Source organism: Anolis carolinensis, chromosome 3 (genome assembly GCF_035594765.1).
Source record: "Anolis carolinensis isolate JA03-04 chromosome 3, rAnoCar3.1.pri, whole genome shotgun sequence".
Taxonomy (NCBI): Eukaryota; Metazoa; Chordata; class Lepidosauria; order Squamata; family Dactyloidae; genus Anolis; species Anolis carolinensis.
Window position 1 is genome coordinate 41,926,277 of NC_085843.1, and position 23,647 is coordinate 41,949,923.

General features: G+C 39.1%; 2 protein-coding genes across 3 annotated transcripts in view; one reads left to right on the top strand and one right to left on the bottom strand.

Annotated features, from left to right (window-relative positions):
- The window catches only part of blzf1 (basic leucine zipper nuclear factor 1), a 47,357-nt gene that overhangs the window by 5,540 nt on the left and 18,170 nt on the right, over window positions 1-23,647 (bottom strand). The window contains exons 1-4 of one of the 2 annotated variants that reach the window (XM_003219236.3): window positions 6,448-6,839; window positions 3,595-3,635; window positions 2,029-2,459; window positions 384-583 (exon numbers count right to left, since the gene is read on the bottom strand). In XM_003219236.3, the coding sequence (XP_003219284.2) occupies window positions 384-583; window positions 2,029-2,459; window positions 3,595-3,635; window positions 6,448-6,482 (707 nt within the window). In that variant the 5' untranslated portion in view covers window positions 6,483-6,839. Of the gene's footprint in view, window positions 1-383; window positions 584-2,028; window positions 2,460-3,594; window positions 3,636-6,447; window positions 6,840-23,647 lie in introns of those variants that run through there. The other variant, XM_062974784.1, reaches the window with a different exon arrangement.
- The window catches only part of nme7 (NME/NM23 family member 7), a 116,092-nt gene continuing 99,891 nt past the window's right edge, over window positions 7,447-23,647 (top strand). The window contains exon 1 of the mRNA XM_062974785.1: window positions 7,447-7,640. Coding sequence (XP_062830855.1) covers window positions 7,638-7,640 — 3 coding nt within the window. The 5' untranslated portion in view covers window positions 7,447-7,637. The remainder of the gene's footprint in view (window positions 7,641-23,647) is intronic.

A 23,647-nucleotide genomic window follows, 5' to 3' on the forward strand; every position in this document is an offset into this window, starting at 1 on the left:
TGTTTCATACAAAACCTCTTCTTGCATTTCTTCCAAATCTTGATTATATTTTTCCAAAAATTGTCTCATATTCTGAATAGGATTTATATGACATTTCTGTTGTTTAATTCATTCTTGTTAACTTTCCCCATCTAAATGGTACTCTTTTCTGTTTCAATGTATTGGAGAAAATTTATTCTTTATGTAATATTCTCAGTGGAATTTCAAGCAACTCTGTAACATTTCTCCCATCCATCTTCAAATTACTTTCATAAACTTTGTTTTACTGACACCTCTGATTTAAGGGAAAATTTAAACAGGGGTTCTTTACTTGTGGACACTTACATCTTATGGATAACATTTTATCAAGGCATCTTTTCAAAAGCTGTTTTACTCCATAATACCTGCTTGCCAAGAATTTGCTCCGCCAAACATCACACTGTATAGACATCCGCTCCAGCTGTTCAGACAGTTGAGACACATTCCGCCCCAGGGCCTCATTTTCAAGGATCAGCTGGTTTTTTTCACGTGCCATGCGCTCGAAATGATACTGCAGGTCATCTCCTACTGAAGCCACAAGTAACTTCTTCAACTCCCGATTGACCTAAGACACAACAGTTGTTTAGTAAAATCACAAAATGCATTGAAAAGGAAAACAGGTGACTAATGCTACACATATCCAATAATAAGATATTAATGTTGGATATGCGTAGCATACCATGTATGTAGTCACACCATATGAAATCATATCAAATATTTCTAGGACATAGAAAGAACAAACAGCTATGCATTCTGAAATAAGCTGCTTAGGTTCCAAAACGAACTTGGTAATATAACTTGTAGTTTGGCTGCAAAAGTAATCAATATTCACTTCAGCAGAATTTGCCAGAGAATAGTGAAAAGGATAGTTTGCAGTTCATTGGGCTGATATCAATAGCTTTTATGTTGTCACACTCCATGAATTTGTCCAAAAGTCACAGCCATTTAAGTAGTCATGTTGATCATTTCATACAATTTCATATCTTGGCAACTCTGAAAATTAGGAACCTCCATAGTATGGTCATATTAAGTCATTGTCAATTTCCTAGCCACCGATGTAATCCCTGTATTGTCCTCCCCTCCCCCACCCCATAAGAAAAAGTTCAACTCTAGAGAAGCAGGGAGAAAGAGAATGTGCTTCTCTGCCTCTATATGGCTGCTATTAAATGTTTTAAACAGAGGTGGATATCTTGAGTCACATCTAGTTTGGACATAAATACAGTGAGCATGCATAAGCCACCTGGCATGTTTTACGCATCACAAAATGCTTGTTCATGGAGGATAGGGAAAAGGTGTAGTGATCACTAATATCAGATTTGCCATTTAATAGCCACTAGCATACAAGGAATGAGAATCAAATCATAGTAACATTAAAGAAGGTAAGCCTATACATATATTCAGTTTACACTCTCTCATTTTGTCTGTATATTTCAGTGACACTCATCAAATTACTTAGACAAAATCAAGCCTACTAAATCATCATCTCAGCCTCTTTATTATTTCTTGATATGTTTAATGATGAACACAACAATTGCAATTATGCATTTATAGCTAATTTACATCTAATTCGAGTTAGATGTAAATTTTGTGCATATGTAAAACATTTTTAACCAGTGCACCAAGACATACACTTTCAACAACTCTACTCTAGCACAAAGTGAGAGTTCAATTGCTTATATACTAGGTCTTTAAGCAGTGGAGGACTTTCCTAAATATGCAAGGGATTTCACCAAGAAACAGAGACTAAATTATAATTTGACTGGAAGGATTTTAAAAATTTCAATTAAACTAATGGTTACCATCAGAACAATCCAGTTTTCAAAGGTACAGCAAGCAACTTTTCCAGGGTATTTTTATTTAGTATAAAAGATTGAGGCATTTCCATTTTTATTATCTTTACCCAGAAATAAAATATGGATAGGAGCTGCTACATGCTCTAGTCCAGTAGAATACAGTAATGTTCTGTGGAGAAAACATGTAATGGATCTATCCCAATTCTTGGTTTCCTACCTCTGTTTGTACATGTAGCTGATTCGAAAGGCCTTCCTTATCTTGGAGCAATCTTCTTTCCGAGTTCTTAAGTTTCACTATTTCATTTCTTAGTTCTAGCAATTCTTTCTTAGTATCTGAAATTCCATCTGATAAAGGGAGGGTCTCTTTTGGATGTCCTGCAGATTTCGATGTCTTTGCATTTTTGGCAGGAATCACATGGCTTATAGCAGTTTTGGGAACTACTATTCGTACAGCTTCAATCTCTACTGCTTTATCACCATAAATCGTCCCTAACTGAAGAACGCCAGGACTTAGTGAAGGAGGAGCTTTCTTATGTGGGCTTTTATGGACGTGGTTGGTTGTGGTGTGGATGACTTCTACAGATTTTGGTGGCTGTTCCATTTCCATGCCATCCCCAGGCCCACGGATGCGTGAGGTGGCATATTCTCCTGCAGAGTGGAAGCAGATATAAAGGTTAACATCATATATTAAAATGAAAAAGTACTGGTATTGACTTGCATTTAAAGCTCCCTTTGTCAGTAGGAAGGAATATTTGGAAGCTATTTCTTGTATTTCTCTATTAAAGGAAAGAAAGGATACATTATTTCAGTTTGCAGTGGAAACAAAGGCCTCATTTACCCTGACCATTTAATACAGTTTCAAACTGGTACTGAAGAAAGTGCTGTGCAGATGATTATATAGGGAATCTTGGACCCTGTTTGAGGCCCGGATGATGATTATAAAAATCATAGAGCAGTGTTTTTCAAACTCTGCTCCTCCAGATGTTTTGGACTTCAGCTCCCACAATTACTAACAGCTGATAAGCTGGATGGAATTTCTGGGAGCTGAAGTCCAAAACACTTGGAGGAACAGAGTTTGAGAAACACTGCCATAAAGCATTGATGCACATTAAGGGCTTTCTTTCACAAACCTTTATGGGAGATTGTGGTCTGGCTGCCACTGCTTGAAGCTAGCTAGCTTCAAATTGCATTAAATGGTCTGTGCAGATGGGTCAAAGTCTACTCAGTGATTTCAATCAGAAAGGTAATTAGAAATACTGCATGACAAATTATATTAAAACCCAAGTAATGGTTGATAATAAAACACTCATATTTAAACACTCATTACAAACAGAATATAAACAGTGGGTTGTTGTGAGTTTTCCAGGTTGTATAGCCATGTTCCAGAAGCATTCTCTCCTGACATTTCACTCCCATCTATGGCAGGCATCCTCAAAGGTTGTGAGGTATACTGGAAACTATCTAAACAGCTACAGCTCACTGGATAACCAACATCCAGCTTTCTTTACAAAACTTCCTTGTCCACAACAGTTTTCCCTATCCTAGTTATCTTCAGATATTATGGATATAATCCTCATAAAGTCCCCTCAGTTTACCTCATGGCTATGATGGTGGAGATGATGGAAATTGTAGCCCAATTACATCTGTATGGCACCAAACTAGGGAAGGCTGGCTCAGAATATATAATCTGACCAACACTGGTAACAAATCCTTCCTTTTACAAATATATGCAGAATGTCTCTTTCAGTACTACATGTATATAAGAAGAAAGATAAATACTTACCACTTTCTGATTTCCGTACTTCTGTCATCTTGTTGATGGAGCTGCACATAAAAGAGAAATGTAAAACCTTAAAAAAGAAACTGCATCAAAACCAATAACATGCTGTAGCAGCTAGATCTAATGATCAATGTGCAGTACTTCTCATGTATAATTTATCATTCCACACTGACCCTACAAGGGAGATTTCACTCACGCAAGCAAACACCCACACATATAGTTGATGAGGACATAGATTAAAACCAGTGTTAATCCAAGATCTATCTGAAATGCCTGGATGCATGTGTATATGTATAGATATCTTTAAGTCATCTATCAACATATGGTGTTACCATGAATTTCATCAAGGTTTCTAAGGGAAATAATATTCAGATATTGTTTTGCTTGTTTCCTTCGTCTAAAATATAGCTTACAGTGCCTGGTATTCATTGGTCATCTCCCACTCAAGTATTAACCAGGGCTGACCTTGTTTAGTTTCCAAGATCAGACAGGATCAGACAGCCTTTAGAGCAGTAATGTCAAACTCATTTCTTCAATGGCCACATCAGCATTATAGTTGACTTCAAAGGGTCATTTGTAATTAGAAGACTGCATAAATATAACTATGATGGCTTGGCATTAAAAACCTCATGGGCCACATAAAATGACATGGTGGACCAGATTTGGCCCACGGGTCTTGGGATTCACATGTGCACTTTAGAGTATTTAGGCTACCTGGGTGCATATATTTACATTTAGCAATGCTATCAGGTATGTTATCTTAAACATTTCATGTTACATTTCAAAATATATACTCAAAGCACTTCATAACACCCCCTCCTGACCAATAGATCACTGCATACTCCATAGTGGAACAAGAGCAAGTTAAACATTAAGAACACAAGTAGGAAGTACTTTATTCCACTGGATTAATTCTTGGACATACCGTTCTGCAGTTACTACTTTTATTGATACTAAGGATCCTTAGTATCAATAAAATAAAGTGCAGTAGCTGGGTATAGGTGGAGGAAGGTCCTCTTATTAGAGGTTGCAAGATATTGCATATATATAAATTTTATCACTTTGCATCCAATTTCACTGCACCTGGCTATTGGTTATCTGCTGTGATATGTATTATGTTGCTGTATTTTACTGTGTATTACAGGGCTTGGTCCCCATGTGTGCCACCCCGAGTCCCTTTGGGAAGACGGGGCGGGATACAAGAATAAAGTTGTTGTTGTTGTTGTTGTTGTTAGGATGAGGTTATTCTCCTTTGGAACCTATTGATTCCAGCTAATATATTAGCTAAAAGGAGGAACGTTCCAGATTTAAAGCTCAGCCAAACAGCTGATAAGGACAAAGAACTATCATACTGAAAAATACATGTACTGTACTTGAAAGATGGCAAGAAACACACATTTTTATAAACTGGATTCTCTCTTCTAGATTCTTCTCTATTCTTGATGATTTCGTTTCATTTGAACATTGGCTTTTTTATTGGTAAAGAAATGTATTTAATGTGTATTTATAGTTTTGTTTGTACTTTGTTGTAACAACAACAAAACAGGACTATAAAACACACGGTAAAGGCCCTTTCTACACTGCCATATAATCCAGATTATATCAAAGTTGATAATCCAAATTATCTGCTTTGAACTGGGTTATATCACTCTACGGTGCCATATAATCCAGTTCAAAGTAAATAATCTGTATCAGGCATGGCCAAACTTCGGCCTCCAGGTGTTTACTCTTGCAGCGCCCAAACAAATCAAGGAACGTGAAAGACACTGCAGACTACTTCAACCAGAGAAGTCAGCCATAGCAGAGCACTTGATAAACCAACCTGGACACAGCATATTATTTGGGAACATGGAAATGCTAGACCACTCTAACAACTATGATGATAGACTACACAGAGAAGCCATTGAAAGCGGATTCTTCTGACCAGTTGTACCTCTTGGTTAACTCCTTGACATAGCCTCAGTGTTCACCCCAGTCTAAGGCTCTTCCCATGACCTTGTAGCACCTTAACTTCCTTCTTGTTTACAAGTTCCACTCAGTGCACTTTGCCCAGCTCATTTTATGTTTTTATTGCTGTGTTTCTCAAGTGTTTTATAATGACTGTGATTTTTAATGCCTTTTAAATTTATTTGTGTGTTTTTGTATTTGATATTATTGTATGTTGGTTTTATATCTGTAAGCCGCCCCGAGTCCCTCTGGGGAGATGGTGGCGGGGTACAAAAATAAAATTATTATTATTATTATTGAAATCCACAAGCATGTGAACAATTTCAACAGAAATGAGGAAAACATGAAAATGAACAAAATCTGGCTATCAGTATTTTTTTTAAAAAAAACCCTCTAAAATCAGGACAGTAAATAATTAACAACACTCAGAAACCAGGGGAATTCCAGACAGGAAGCAATCAGGGCCAGCTAACAGATCTCAACAAAAGATTCCCCTAGGCAGGAAGCAGCCAGGCTTTGAACCTAAAAGGCCATTAAATGCTAAATAAAGTGGCCATATGCAACATTCACACTGGCCTCAAACAGACAAGAGATCTTTCTCCCACCTGGACATTCCTCAGATGTATAAACCTCACTGGCCTAGATTCCAACAGACCTCACAACCTCTGAGGATGCTTGCCATAGATGCGGGCGAAACGTCAGGAGAAAAGGCTTCCGGAACATGGCCATACAGCCCGGAAAACTCACAGCAACCCAGTGATTCCGGCCATGAAAGCCTTCGACAACAAATTTGTCAATGTTGTTCTTGAATAGGACGCAGTCCTGGAGGCGAGGCCTGAGGTCACTGCTTCAAGGGACCCTACACATCCATACAACCGGATCCTTCTCTCTATAAGGCCGTGCACTTACCTTCGAGTCCCCCCACGACCCATTCCTCGCTTCATCCTTCGTGGTTCTGTTTTCTCAAGCCACAACTTCCATCTTCTTGCTTCCGTGTAGAGAAGCTGATCTGTAGACTCACACACAGGCCTCAACTTCTGAGCTCAGTTTGATCCTTGCGTTCTCATTCAACTTCTGTGTTGTTCTTGTTGCTAAGGGACTTCAATCGAGCTCAGGGCTCTTCCACACAGCTGAATAAAACCCCACATTATCTGAATTGAACTTGAATACATGGCAGTGTGGACTCAGATAACCCAGTTCGAAGCAGATGTTATTTTCTGCCTTGATATTCTGGGTTATATGGCTGGGTGGAAGAGCCCCCAGGGTGCTTCTCTACATTGGAGAACTAATGCAGTTTGATACCACTTGTAAATGCCATGGCTCAATGCTATGGAATTATGGGAGTTGTAGTTTAACAAGGTCTTTGGCCTCACTAAAGGACAACTCCAAGGGTTTCAGGGCCTTTCCACACAGCCATATAACGCAGAACATCAAGGCAGAAAATCCCTCAATATCTGCTTTGAACTGGGTTATCTCAAGCCCCTTCCACGCAGCTGCATAAAGCAGCTATTGTGGATTATCTGCCTTGATATTCTGGGTTACATCGCTGTGTGGAAGGGCCCTGAGTCCACAATGACATGTATTCCAGTTCAAAGCAGATAATATTTTTATTTTATTTCGCTGTGTGGAAGGGGCCTCAGTTTAAGAAAATAGGAGAAAAGCATCTTCAAAAGCAACCCGGAAGTTCGTTTCCTCGGCATTGGAGAATCATCTTTTTTCTCTATCTCTAGGGTTTCACCCAACACTCTAGTGATGACGTCTCCCTGTGCGGCCTTGCCCCGCCCCTGGGAGAACAGGAATTTCCGGTTTGACCTTCCAATGAAAAGCAATAGACAGGATCTTTTACTCTTGTTATGTTTTTAGAGAGTGACACCACTCTGAGCCAATAGGAAAGCAGTGGCGGTAAAGGCGGTCCATTTTCGAAAAACCGGAAGTACGGGCGGTGAACTTGTGGAAGAGGAATTCCTGTCTGAGCGTGAGGGGGGCGTGACTTCGGTTGCTAAGGAGCGGCTTGGTGTAGTCAAGGCTCGTCTTGTTTATATGGTTTGAAAGAAGGCGGCCACGCGAGAGAGTGGATAAGGAAGAGCGGCGGTTGAAGCATGGTGAGTTGGAAGCGGATAAGAAGGCCTCATCCTTTTGAGCTGAGAAGCGATGCCTCCTCAGAGACTCTCAAGCAAATTCCTGACTGGCGCAGGCTGAACAGGCCTTTACCCAGAAGGTCTAGAATACTCCAAACTGTGAAATCCATTTGAGTGATTGGGGCCCTCTATACTGTGGAATTAATGCACTTTGACACCACTTTAATTGGCATAGCACAATGCTCTGTAGTCCTGGGAGTTGGAGTTTGGTAGGGCACCAGTACTCTTTGACAGATATGGCTTTGTAAAACGACAGCACCCAGGATTTCATGGCATTGAGCCATTTACGTTAAGGTGATGTCAAACTATTAATTCCACAGTGTAGAGCAGGCATGGACAAACTTTGCCCCCCCCCCCCCCCCCCAGGCGTTTTGGACTTCAACTCCCACAATTCCTAACAGCCGGAGTGCATATAACGCAAAGAGAGAGATTACAAAATTGGAAAAATCCAAAATGCTTCTGGTTCCAATAATTTTGAGGAAAGCATTTGCAAACCACTTATAAACACTTTTTTTTTGGGACTGCAATGAGTTTTCCGGGCTGTATGGCCATGTTCCAGAAGCATTCTCCCCTGACGTTTTGCCCACACCTATGGCAGGAATCCTCAGATGTTGTGAGGTCAGTTGGAAACTAGGCAAGTGGAGTTTATATATCTGAAATGTTCAGGGTGGGAGAAAGAACTCGTGACTGCTTGAGGCAAGTGTGAATGTCCCACCCTTTACATTCCCCAGATATATCAGCCCCATATGGTATTGGATTACAGTGTGTGCTGAATGGGGTTACACTCCCCCTGAAGGTGCAGATGCGCAGTCTGGGCGTGATCCTAGACTCATAGTTGAGCCTGGAGCCCCAGGTCTCACCAGTGGCTAGGGGAGCCTTTGCACAATTAAAACTTGTGCACCTGCTGCACCCATACCTTGGGAAGCCTGACTTGGCCACGGTGGTCCACGCTCTTGTTACATCCCGTCTACATTACTGCAATGCACTCTATGTGGGGCTGCCTTTGAAGACTGTTCGGAAGCTTCAACTAGTCCAACGGGAAACAGCCAGATTGCTAACTGGAGCAACGTACAGGGAGTGTACTACTCCTGTGCTACGTCAGCTCCACTGGCTGATGATAAGCTACTGAGCACAATTCAAAGTGCTGGCTTTAGCCTATAAAGCTCTAAACGGTTCCGGCCCAGCTTACTTGTCCGAATGTCTCTCCCGACATGTCCCACCACGGAATTTAATATCCTCCGGGGAGGCCCTGCTTTCAGTCCCGCCAGCCTCACAGGTGCGGCTGGCGGGGACGAGGGATAGGGCCTTTTCAGTGGTGGCCCCCCGTCTATGGAATGCCCTACCAAAAGAAATTAAACAGGCTCTCTCCCTCCTATCCTTCCGGAAAAGAACGAAAACGTGGTTATGGGACCAGGCATTCGAGCAGCTGTTGAAATGAGAGACAATAAACATATGACTCACTGATAGACCCCACGTGGACACAATAAGTGCCATGGATGTATATTTATATGTATAACTAGCTGTACCCGACCAAGCATTGCTGTGGCGAAGTATGGTGGTATGGGAGATAAAGTATTGAGGAATTGGTGGTAGTTAAGGTAAAGGGTAAAGGTTTTCTCCTGACATTAAGTCCAGTTGTGTCCGACTGCACACTGAAGTGGATTATATGGCAGTGTGGAGTCAAGATAATCCAGTTCAAAGCAGATAATATAAGATTATAAATGGGTTATATAGCTGTGTGGAAGGGCCTTGAGTCTACACTGCCATATAATCCAGTTCAAATCTGATAATCTGTATTTTATAGGCAGTGTGGAAGAGTCCTAAGTGAGGCCTAACTCTGCCTGTCCCCTGGGCTGCGTGGGCTGCTAGGACACCTAGTGGGCGGAGCTTAGCCTTTTAACTGGCAGCAATTGGATGAAAACAATTATTCCTCTTCCTCTAATTAGGACTTTATTTTTGTTTTCTTTTTATTGTATGAACGTAGAGGCATGGATGAGGGGTTGTGCTGCCAAGTTTAGTGTTTCTGGGATGTGTAGTTTTGTTGTTTTGTCCTAGGCCGAAATTTCATTACCCTTTTATATATATAGACTAGCTGTGCCCGGCCACGCGTTGCTGTGGTGAAGTATGGTGGTATATATTACAGTAGAATCTCACTTATCCAACATTTGCTTATCCAATGTTCTGGATTATCCAGCGCAGTCTGCCTTTTAGTAGTAAATGTTTTGTAGTCAGTGTTTTAAATTCATTGTGATATTTTGGTGGTAAATTTGTGATACAGTAATTACTACATAGTACAGTAGAGTCTCACTTATCCAACATAAATGGGCCGGCAGAATGTTGGATAAGCGAATATGTTGGATAGTAAGGAGGGATTAAGGAAGAGCCTATTAAACATCAAATTAGGTTATGATTTTACAAATTACGCACCAAAACATTATGTTATACAACAAATTTGACAGAAAAAGTAGTTCAATACGCAGTAATGCTATGTAATAATTACTGTATTTACAAATTTAGCACCAAAATATCACAATGTATTGAAAACATTGACTACAAAAATGCGTTGGATAATCCAGAACGTTGGATAAGTGAGACTCTACTGTATTACTGTGCATGGAAATACTTCTTCTGTCAAATTTGTTGTCTTACATGATGTTTTGGTGCTTAATTTGTATAATCATTACCTAATTTGATGTTTAATCGACTTTTCCTGAATCCCTTCTTATTATCCAAAGTTCTGCCGGACTGTTTATGTAGGATAAGTGAGACTCTACTATATATTGATAATCTTATATTATCTGCTTAGAACTGGATTATATGAGGCCCCTTCTTCATAGCTGTACAAAATGCACACTGAAGTGGATTATATGGTAGTGTGGAGTCAAAATAATCGAGTTCAAAGAAGATAATATAAGATTATAAATGGGTTATATAGCTGTGTGGAAGGGCCTTGAGTCTACACTGCCATATAATCCAGTTCAAATCTGATAATCTGTATTTTATAGGCAGTGGGGAAGAAGGCTGGTTGAAGAGGCCCTGGGCTGAGTTGGGTTGCTAGGAGATCAAGTGGGCAGAGCTTAGCCTTCTAACTGGCAGCAATTGGATAAAAACAATTATTCCTCTCCCTCTAATTAGGACTTTACTTTTCTTTTCTTTTTGTTGTATGAACGTAGAGGCATGGATGAGGGGTTGTGCTGCCAAGTTTAGTGTTTCTGGGATGTGTAGTTTTGTTGTTTTGTCCTAGGCCGAAATTTCATTACCCTTATATATATATATATATAGATTATGTATGTTTTAAAATGCAAGTTCTTAATTTTAATGTAATTTTATTTTAATGGTTTTAAATGTGATGTAAACTGTTTTTTGATGCATATGCTTATATTGTAAGCTGCCCTGAGTCCCCTGATGGGTGAGAAGGGCGGGATAGAAATGATGTAATAAAATAAATAAATAAATATGCCTAGTTTCCAGTAGACCTCACAATCTCTGAAGATGCCTGCCTTAGGGGTGGGCGAGAATTCTGAGGAGAGAATGCTTTAGGAATATGGCCATACCGCCCTGAAAACCCACAGCAATCCTGTGATTCTGACCATGAAAACCTTAAAAATTATTTTCTTATTCAGAAATAAGAAAAAACTAGAAAGAACAAAAATAATTTTAAAAAGCAATTTTTCATAATATCTAAAACTACTACCTACATCTTACACAACTAAATCTAAAACAATCACCCTAACCTAAAACATACCAAATCTTGCAAAGGAAACTTCTTGAAAGCTTTGCATTAGGGTCGCCATAAGTCAGAACTTGAAGGCACACAAAAACAACTACTTTATTGACTGTTATCCACATAAAATGACATTGCTTGTCAATTTAACTGAAAACCTGGCAATAACACATTCCCCTTTAATTCTTCTCTTCCTCCTTGGTAACCAGGACCTTTTTTGTAATCAGGATGTAACAAAGGCCCCTTCCACAGCTGAATAAAAAAACCCCCCACATTTTGTGCTTTGAATTGGATTATATGTTCAATTTCACCTCAGTGTGGACTCAGATAATCCAGTTCAAAGCATGTATTATGGGATTTTCTGCCTTGTTATTCTGGGTTGTATGGCTGTGTGGAAGTGCCCACAGTGACATTTACAGTTATTTTAGAAGCAGGTGGTTTGCAAGAGGTCTCTTAGGGTTCCCTGAAAGATTGTACTTGAAAAAAACTTTTTTAAAGCTGTAGACTTAATAATTTTTATCCTTGGGTTCTTCGAGCCCTGAAAATTATTTCAAGGGTTTTTTCAGGGTAAAAGGGGCTGCTTTAGAAGACTATTCTGTAATGAACTGTAACTTTGCTGTACAACTGTTATGAAAAATATAGATATTGCAGGAGTTGGGGAAAGGGATGCAAATATTTTCCAAATCCAATTTATTCCAGAATAAAGGTTATCACGAAATAAATTGTGACTGTATTTATTTAAATGTTGATAGTCTTTTTCCTTAACAAATCACAGAAAGGTACTAGGTGAGAACAGTTCATGTGTTCCTTGATTTTTACATTAGTTTTTTTTAAATATGATACTAAAGCAATTATGTTTATGCTGTGGTGGCAGTTTTCTTGGAAATTGCTTTTGTACACTTTTCCAAAACTGCCTCTGCAATAAAAAGTTGAAATTTGTGTGTTTTATATACAGTACAGTTCAGATTAAACATCATTAAATCAAAGTATATATGAATCATTGGTACTGACACCTGGAAAATACAGGACTAACTTTAGAGAGTTTACAGAAGTGTAGATCATATCTATTGCAAAGTTCTCTTCTAACTCTATTAAAAGAACAGCTGGTGGTGTGTACAGAATTTATTCATTTTGATACCAAATAGGCATCACACTTGACTCTAATCACATACAAATGTGTTTAGAAACAATGGATATGTCTTCAGAGTTATTTTTAGAAATTATTTTTGTCACATTTTGTGAACCTTGAAAGAATTCTTACCACAGTACTGTGTTACAGGTGCTATATAGCAGGAATATTAATTTTATGCAATAAGAATTTATAGGATGCCAGTTTCAAATTAACCTTTTTCCTTCTATTTTGCACTCATCAGTTTTTTTCTCATAACTCAGTGTCAGGTCCAGTTTGTGAGCAGTTCATACTTGCATCATGCATAAAATCAATTTGCATGTGAAAATAGGCACAGAGCACTTTTCAGGGTCTTCTTCCTTGAAAAATGGGTTGATAAAAATAGCCAATGAGATTGTAATCTGTGTTGTTAAAATCTGTGGTTGAATCTCCATGATGTTAGGAGTTTCAGGGATGGTCTTTAATTCGGTAAGAATAAAATAGATTGTAATGAAGTAGGGTGCATAAAAAAAGATCAGAAGGGTATTGTTTTGTTGAAGAAAGCCCTGATAAACTTGGTGATTCTTTAGATAAGCAAGCAAATCTGTTCTCCTTTCTTCTAAGTTATTTCTTTTGGTACAGTGCATTATCTTTGGTTGCTAGAAAATGTTTTGGCTTTTTGTCCCCCTTGAGATTTTTTAGCTTTTGGAGGAAATTCTATGGGTTTTTTTCTAGCTTTCAGTATTTGGTACATAACTGCTGAAGACTAAAATGCAGAGTCCAAGAAATTAGTGTCTGAAAATTATAGGATTGGTTTCAGCCTTCAGTCCGATATAATTTGCCTGGCTGAGGTAGACTGAGCCGAATATACTGAGAACTTTTTCAAAGTACATATTCACAGGATTGCGGTTAGTGTTTTATGCTCTTGGTGGTCCCACTTTTGTGTTGGGCATGCTGTTGGTATGTCAGGTGTGTGAAAATGGGAAGGCAGAAGAAAAAAAAGCCTTTAAAAATCTGACTCCCTCCCCCCTTTTCTGGATTTATATAGGGATAGTTCAGAAAATTGTAGCCCCCCCTTTTTTTAACAGTTTTTTCCCTTGGCCTGAATACTTCTCTGCACGAGTAGTGAATATTGAAACCACTATGAATTTGCTTGAGTACATTTGATAAGTTGGGTTGCTGTGAGTTTTCCGGGCTGTATGGCCATGTTCCAGAAGCATTCTGGAACATGGCCATGCAGCCCAGAAAACTCACAGCAACCCAGTGATGCTGGCTATGAAAGCCTTCAACAACACATTTGATAGGTTGTTTGCTTGGGGTGTTTCCCCATTATTTAGCATATAGAATACACATGTTAATGTAACTTATATACATCATATAGTCTAGCCATTGTTTAACTAAGAAGGGTGAATAATTACTGCAATCTTTATAATTTGAGATTTGAAATGACATGATTTGACCGTTTTGGAACACAAGACGGAGCCCTTGAGCTGACAAGGAGAAATTGACTCTTTGAAAGAGTGGGAGTTCACCAGCTGCTCATGTAGCTTCTTCAGAAAAATAATATTTGAATAATTGTTAAATATTCCATCTCTTGAGCCCAGGAAATTGTGTTGGAATAACAGAACAATTAAAATTGTGACAGTTGATACACTTGGAAAAACATGACGTGAACAAATCTAGGTGTCACTTTTCTCCCTGTGTTTGCTGTAATTGTTAATGCATTTTGCTGAGTACTGCCAGTAGGGGACAGACACTTTGGAAGTCTGAAGCTCAACCCCTGACTCCTTTCATTAAACAGACCAGATAGTAGATGATGAGAAGCAACATCTCTGTACCTGAAATCCTGGGGACTCACTGCCAGTTGGAGTATGCCAATTAGAACACACGATTATTCTGTAAATGTTGACTATACATAATGTCTTGCATTTATCCTTTTCTCTACGATTTTAAAATACTTAATTCAGTGGCTTGTAACCTTTGTTTGTGGTAGTATTCCTGTCTGAGCAGTCATGTTTCCAAAAATCCTGAACACTTCCTTTTCTCTAATGTTGATTGGGTTCAGTATCTGTAATGCATTAATACTAGATATTATGTGTAAATATGGGAACAAACAGATACTTCCTTGCTGCTGCAACATATACAAATTGTGATACAAATAATATGGAATGGAGACTTAATTGTTTATTTATTTATTTACAGTACTTGTATACTGCTCAATCTAAAAAATTGAAGTCCTGTAAAATGTAATTAAAAATATATATGATACAATATGCATCTAATAAACAAAACAATAAATCACAGCAGCATCCAAGCCATTGTGAGCAAAGTAATGGAGTGTATATTTTTGTAGGCCAATGAAGCCTGGTGTAGTTGTTGTCTTTGGAAACTTAAGAGAGCATTCAATTGTTATTTATTTATTTATTTCCTATCAACATTAATTGTGGGATAAGCAATATGCCCTCCACAGAAGTTCTTAAATGTTATTTGTATGTACATAGGAGGAAGGAGTTCTCTCATCTATCCTGTTCTTGGGATTTGTAGGCGTGTATATGTCAGCAACAGGGAGCAAACATGAGGTGGGGTTTGAGCATTAGACTATGATGCTGAAGATCAAGGGTTGAATTCCCTCTAGTCATGGAAACCCACTTGACTATGACTCACCTTAAGTGAGTCACACTTTCTCAGCCTTGGAAGACAGTAAAGGACCCTCTCTGAACAGATTGCCAAGAAAATCCTGTGATAGAGTTGCCATAATTTATAAATGATTTGAAGGCACACATTATCAGCAATAAGTGTCAGCAACAGTATCATGGTTCAGTAGCAATCAAGTAGGAGAAAAAGAAATGTATTACACACTATCAAAGGGAACATTAACAAAACTATTTTATTATTTGAGCCGTACTGGCCTCCAACTCCCAGAATTCATGACAATTGAACAAGTTGGCTAGGACTTCTAAGGAACTAGAGGTCCAAAGAACTGGAGGGGTGCAGTTTGAAGATGCCCGCTTTATTGGGTTAGTGCTCTTGTGGAGATATTGTACAAATTTGGAATTTGTTTTGTTCCCCTTCCCTTGTTTTTCTCCATTATTCATTTCATTATTCAAAGTATTAAGATGAATTTTATTTTTTTGAGAGAAAAATACCCTTAGCACATCTCTGTTCAATATTAACTCGATATCGGCCTTTATGATCGAGAATTTATGAGTATGCTTTTGAACATAGTCTGTGCTGACTGAAACCTGTATTTAGCTGAATTGCCCAAGAGTTAATATTTGACACAACACGAGGTAAAAGGAGCACTTTAACTTTAACAACAGACTTGGCAGGAGACTCTTTGGTTAAACTGTAGTACACAATGAATGCTGGCTCAAAATGTTCCCAGTCATGAATCGAAAAGGGATTGGTTGAGCTCTTGGCCTTCTCTGTTGCAAGGCAATAAATTTTTAATAGGCCACAATATTCTCAGAGTGTTCAAGGTAAATGCCAAATCTGTGCTCTTTGGAACCGCCTTTCAAACTATTTGGTTCTAACACACACCGGTATTAGCTAGCTGAAGGTCACTCTTCACCTTCACTATAGTTCTTGTAAAACCATATTTAGAAGTGCTTAGAAGTGACATTCTGTGGAAACCACTGTGGCATAGTGAATAGATTGCCTTATCTGGATTTTGAATTATTGAATTCAAATCCCTGTTCATTGTTGTTACATCATCACTGACTTCAAATCATTCACCTATTCGTTGGTTTTATACATACCTTAAATACTTCTTTTGCTTGGATCTATTTTTAGGAAATGATATTGGATGAGATTTTAAAAATTGCTTCTGCTTGCTTCATCTTTTTGTAAACTACTGATCTGAGTTGGTTTTTTTTTGCTGCAGTTCTATTTTTTAAACCTAAGTTGTAGACTATGCCTACACTTTTGGACTTGGATTGTGCGGCAACCTAGCTATTCCTTGGCAGGATCTGAAAAGAAGCAGAGAGATAACAAACTGTTTCTCCAAGGCCCAGGAACTCCAATCATACCTAACTAAGTTAGCCCTAATGTAGCAAGCTGGAATAGTGTGTATACTATATCTGTTTGGGAAGTATTTTATCCCTAATTATTTTTTAATTGGCTCTCCATATACAGGGATTCTGCATCCATGGATTCAGTCATCCAAAGCTTTTTAAAAATATTTCAGAAAGGAAACACTGATTTTTGCCATCTTAAAAAAAGATATTTTACTATGCCATTGTTGTAATGGAACTTGGATCTCCTCAGATTTTGGTACCCAAAGGGGCTGTGGAACCAAAGTCCATCAAATATTGAGGATTCACCTGAGTATTCTTTCCAACCTTATAGCTGATTGTGTTTCAAACAGTTTTCGAAGAGTAGAGTATGATGAAAAAATTCATTACTATGTTTTAGGATTGCACCTAATGGTGCAGATAGCCAATATAAATAATTTATTTTATTTAATGTTGCTAGCATACTTTATTTTGTTCTACCAAAATAAGGAGCTTGTAGTAAAATCATCAGAAACACTGTCAGATGGCTGGCTTGTGGACTTCAAATGGAACAAAGACTTATGCTTGTATAGTTAATTCTAGCTTCTGTAATTTGGACAGACATCATTTATATGTAATAGCTTATCAAGCATTTTCTTATGCAAAGTAAAATTTATAGTTTTTTTTTTAAAAAAATGAATGTTGACCATCATTTTTTATCACCATTATCAGCAAAAGTCAGCTGATTTGAATAGAAGAGAACTTCCAAGATCCAGTCCTTTATCTGCTTCCCAAACAGTAGGGTTACAGGAATCTCTGGCCTCCAGTCACCTCACCTGTCTCCTCTTGGAGCCTGGAGATTGACCTTTTAAAAAAGCTAGACCCTTTTTTTTGAGGCAGTGGCATCTGTGGACATGTCTCACTTGTCCTGGAAGATGGCCTTCCTCATTGCCATTACCTCGGTTTGTAGGGGCAACAAGCAGTGTTCCCTACAGGCTGATGGGCCATTTATCAGCTTTCATAAAGATAAGGTCACCAATAATAATAATAATAATAATAATAATAATAATAATAATAATAATAATAACAACAACAACAACAACAACAACTTTATTTTTATATCCCGCTCCATCTCCCCAAAGGAACTTGGGGCGGCTTATATGGGGACGAGCCCAACATCAACATAGGTTAAAACACAATCCATGAATTAAAACAATATGACAAAATAAATATAAAATGACATAAAACACATCAAATGCTTTAAAAACCTAGACATAAAATACAAGTGCAGAGAAAGAAACTTGTACAGATTCCTTCATATGGATGTGGCCTTCCTTCCAAAGGTTGTTAGCCTTTTTCCAGAACCCATCTACGCCTCTAGAACTCTCACTCCATCTCTTGGATGTACGCAGGGCTCTTGCTTTTTATGTGCAAAGTACAGCTGACCTCAGGAAGTCAACTAGACTATTCCTGAAGTACAGGAAGGATGCCAGTGGCCTTCGAGTTTCTTCTCAGAGGTTCTCTTCTTGAATCACCTCAACGATTCACTTAATATTCCAGCTTGTTGGGCGAGAATTGCCTTTACAATTCGGCTTATACTCAAGTATATACGGTAATTTTATCAATACCTGATTGCTTTAAAAATTTTAAATCCTGATTTCATGTTTTCTAAATGATGTAAATATAGATTATCAATTGAAACCTTGGAGGTTTTGCTATCGGCATTCTCTGTTTGCCTTCAAAGTTGCTGCTTTTATAGCCTGAAACTGAAATGGCAACTGAAGGAGATTACCCCCTTAGAGCTTCACTTTAGTTCACAACATGTGTCTTTGTTTAAACATTTCCTATAAATACAATTACAGTAGAGTCTTGCTTATCCAACCTTTGCTTAACTAACATTCTGTATTATCTAACTCAGTCTGCCTTTTAGTAGTCAATGTTTTTGTAGTAAATGTTGCGATACTTTGGCGCTACATTCATAAATACAGTAATTACTACATAATGTTACTGTGTATTGAATTGCTTTTTCTGTCAATTTGTTGTAAACCATGATGTTTTGGTGCTTAATTTGTAAAATTATAAAGTAATTTTATGTTTAATAGGCTTTTCCACAATCCCTCCTTATTATCCAACATTTTCGCTTATCCAACCCGTTTATATTGGATAAGCGAGACTCTACTCTACATCATTTTAATTTCAGAAATCTTGAGGCATTTAGGTGACTGAACTGTTTTGTCCACAATTACACAGTATGTCAGGAAAAAAGCTGGGAACACTAGTATTGGCACTTTGTTTTTTCTTTTCTTTCTGTCTTTCATTAGTATTTCCATTTGTTTAACAAATGAAGGGGTGTAGAAGAGCGCTAATGCAGTTTTTCCATCCTTTAGTTCTGAATGTTGATTAGTGTGTAGCACTTTGAAAGCTTGATTCCATGCGGTGCTTTGGCATTTATTAATGTGATTTGAATTTGCACCATATTTTCTTTCTTTGTTTTATTTCTTTCTGTGGTAGTTTGTATAAATGTTATATTATTAGCTGTTCTTATTTATGTAATGAAAAGTGTTCTTTCTTACTCCCCTTGTTAATTTCATGTGGAAGGATTCATGTAGGGCTTAGCTGAGTATTTTTATGCATCTTTTTCAGTATACTCTCTTTGACTAAATCTTTATTTAGAAAAGCAAGGTATACAAAAAGCAGTGAATATTTAAGAGAGCACCTTTTCCTATATGTAATAGCTTTTCTCCTTTGAGTTGAAATTTGCAGGTGAGATGGTGTTTCAGATATTGCTACAATTTGCAGTAAGGGTGATCTATACCAGAAATAGACAGTCCGGGGTAGCACTGTTTTATTAGAGAATTCCCAACCTATGGAGATTCATCAAACACATTTTGGAGAACTCCTTAGATTAAATGAGAAATGCACTGTTGGAGAGCAGAACTATGGATACTGTGGACTATGAGGCAAATAAATGTCCTAGAACAAATCAAGTGCAAATTCTACTGAGAAGTCAAAATGACTAAATTGAGACTGCTATACTTTGACCATATCACAAGAAGACATTATTTGCTAGAAAAGACCATAATCATTAGTAAGTGTGAAGACTTGATGTGATGACAGGGATGGAATCTTTTTGGATCCCACCTCTGCCACCAAATTGCGAAGGATTCAACTTCTACCTCTATGTATCCTACTTTTCAATGTTGTCGCTGCCACCACCTTTGAAAGATGCTTTGCTCAAATAATAAGCAACATTTGAAGAAACAGTAACTTGTTTATTTATAGCACAAAGCTTGATGGTTGCAAGAATGTTATATCTTAAGTTGAACGATGTTACTTCTGTACAGTAAGTGTTGCAAGACTTCTCAATAGTTTCACTGAGCTTAGTATGGTATCAACTTTATATTACTTGTTTCTTTCAGTTAGGAATACTGTCCTTCTTGAACTTAGTTGACCTGTACCCGATCAAACTTGGATTGGGGAGTTTAACTGGTTAACCCTAGTCTTCCTTGACTTAGGGATGCAGCCTCAGCTCTTTAGTTATCTCTACTAAAGGCTCAGCAACTTTAATTTTAGCCCTTCTCCGCTAAAACTCTCTAGCTGCTCAACTTCCTCCCACAATCTCTTTTTTCGATCACACTCCTTTCTCACTGAACAGAACCAACTGCTCTGCTCAACCGACAAACTCCAACTGCCCAATTCCAACTGCTAAATTTTGAATTCTAAGGCTTCCACCAGCAAGGTGAAGCCACGCCCCTTTTCCTGGCCATGCCTTAGAGGCTCCCAGCTTCTGTATAAGAATAGCTGAAATATATAACCTTAAACAGTCAACCTAAACATAGCAATCATGAATAAAACACAATGATCATGACATCTTTACAGTAAGGCCATATAGAATCAGTCAAAGAAACCACAATCTTCAAGACCTGAATAGGGCTGTTGATAGGGTCGCCATAAATTAAATTTGACTTCTTATCAATTAAAACAACAAAGATACATTCTGACCTAATAAGAAATGAACTACTGACAGTGTTCTGTATAGTGTTTTGTATAGATAGATGATCCACTTTTTGATTACTGTTTGGCTAAAGAAGAATCAAAATCTTTTTTTTAAATTCACTATGATGTATTTCTGAGATGGCACTTCATTCTCCTTTATGTGTTTATGTGTCAATGGTGTGGACTTATTTGTTCTATTTTAAAATGATATCCTGGTTTTCTTGTAAACAAATAAAGTAGCTTTAAAAATGAGCCAAAGTCAAAACAATTTGGGAACATTAAAACAATGAAACCAAAAGACTTTTCTCTTAGGCTCAGGTGGACAAATCACAAACCATTGATCAGATATCCCCAGACTGAAATTAGAAAGTCCCCTTTTACAAATAGACATCTTCTAGGGCAGTGGTTCTCAACCTTCTTAATGCTACGACCCCTTAATACAGTTCCTCATGTTGTGGTGACCCCTAACCATAAAATTATTTTTGTTGCTACTTTATAATTCATTTTACTACTGTTATGAATCGTAATGTAAATATATGATATGCAGGATGTGTTTTCTTTCACTGGACCAAATTTGGCATAAATACCCAATACACCCAAATTTGAATACTGGTAGGGTGGGTGAGTGGGGGATTGATTTTGTCATTTAGGAGTTGTAGTTGATGGGATTTATAGTTCACCTACAATCAAAGAGCATTCTGAACTCCACCAGCGATGGAATGGAACCAAACTTGGCACAGAGAACTCTCATGACCAACAGAAAATACTGTTTGGGTTTGGTGGGCTTTGAACTTTGAGTTTTGGAGTTGATGCAGTTCACCTGCATCCAGAGAGCACTGTGGACTCAAACAATGACGGATCTGGACCAAACTTGGCACAAATACTCAATACGAACACTGGTGGAATTTGGGGAAAACAGACCTTGATATTTGGGAGTTGTAGTTGCTGGAATTTATAGTTCACCTAAATCAAAGAGCCCCCTGAACCCCACCAATGATAGAATTGGGCCAAACTTCCCACAAAGAGTCCCCATGACCAACAGAAAATACTGGAGGGATTTGGGAGAAATTGACAGTGTTTTAGGGGAGATGTAGTTCACCTACATCCGAAGAGCACTATGAACCCAAACAACAATGGATCTGGACCAAATTTGGCAGAGAGATCTTTAGTCTTCTCTGCCAAAGAAGTTCCAAAGACCATCAGAAATATGTATTTTCTGATGGTCTTTGGTGACATCTTGAACACCCCCCTTGCGACCCCCCAAGTGGTCCCGACCCCCTGGTTGAGAAACGCTGTTCTAGAGCAAGTCAAGCCTGAAGTTTTACTAGAAGTCATAGTAATTAAACTGAAGCCAATATATTTTGAATGCATCATGTAGTAACATGATTTACAGGAAAAATAGAAGAGAGTTGGAGTAAGTGGAAGGCTGTAGAAAAAAGAGGACAACAGTACAGATGGATAGCCTCAGTCGAGAAAGACACAGTATAGGCAGTCACCAAGTTACAAACATCCAACTTACAAATGACTCATAGTTAAGAACCGGGGTGAGACAACAGGAAGTGAGAGAAATCTATAGCTAAGAAAGTAAATTCACTCCTAGAAGAGTTATCATGGGAAAAAGGTATCTCCACTAAACCTTTATCACCAATCCTAGTTTCCACAACAAGCATAATTTTTTCAAAATCCAGTTATCACAAGGACAGAAAGTGAGGTGAAATCTTCTGAACAGGGGCACAGGCAGCAAAACAAACACCACAGGAGTGTTAATCTCCTCCGCCTGCCTTGCACTTTAGTTAGCTTAAACCTGATACCCCATGCTGCTCATCACCCTCTGCACTTTACCACTGCACTAGAACTTTGTATTGTTGGAGGGAGGCTGGAGGATTACGGGGTTTGCAGGGTGTGGGGAGGGAATGGGTGTGAAAGGATGCCAATTGATAATAGGAGACTAACAAATGAAATAACATCGTTCGGACCAGGCGAAGAGGAAGAGAGAGAACAGCGTGATAGGGGAGGGGGGCATTCCGATGCTTGGGGAGCCCCTATTGAGGTGGTGTCTGGGAGGGGGAGATACGGGAAAGGGAGACCAAATCATTTAATTAGGCCTAGGGTCTCTGGAAGGACATTAATAGTTCCAAAACAGTCTCTTGACACAGTTAATCTGTGTAGCCAGAATGGCGGTCCCTCCAGGTTAAAGGTGGTGCTGTTCAATGCCAGGTCTGTGAATGGTAAGACTTCTTTCATCCAAGATCTCATCTTGGATGAACTTGCAGACCTGGCATGTATAATGGAGACCTGGCTGGACGAGATGGGAGGAGTTAATCTCACCCAGCTCTGCCTGCCAGGTTACTCCGTACTGCACCAGCCGAGACCTGGAGGACGGGGAGGCAGGGTCGCGGTGGTCTATAAGGATTCCACCTCCCTGACCAAGTGCCCCGTCCTTCAGTCGACCATGTTTGAATGTGTTCACCTGAGGGTGGGAGACCGGGACAGATTAGGGATTCTGCTAGTGTGCTGACCACCCCGCTGCACTACAGTCTCCCTGCCTGAGCTAACTGAGGTGATCTCGGGCCTGGCGTTGGAGTCTCAGTGGCACATAGTGCTGGGGGACTTCAATGTCCATGCCGAGACCAACCTTTCAGGTGTGGCTCAGGACTTCATGGCCTCCATGGCAACCATGGGGCTGTCCCAATTAGTAACAGGCCCTACCCACAGTGCGGGACACACGCTGGACTTGGTCTTCTGTCAGGGATGAGAGGAAGGTGGTGGTGTGGAGGAGCTTACCATCGCTCTGTTGCCATGGACCGACCATCACCTGATCAGGTTTAGACTTACTGCACCCCCGAATCTCTGCAGGGGTGGTGGACCTATTAAAATGGTCCACTCCAGGAGACTTATGAATCCAGAAGGGTTCCTGACGGCTCTTGTGGAGTTTCCAGCCTCCTCGGCAGGTGATCCTGTTGATGTTCTGGTCTCTCTCTGGAATGGAGAGATGACTAGGGCAATAGACACGATCGCTCTGGAACTTCCCCTCTCGGGTAACCGAGCTAAACCAGCTCCTTGGTTTACTGAGGAGCTGGCAGTGATGAAGCAAAAGAAGAGGGAACTAGATTGCGTGCTGTGGTGTGATGCCTCATGGGCCTTGTAATCC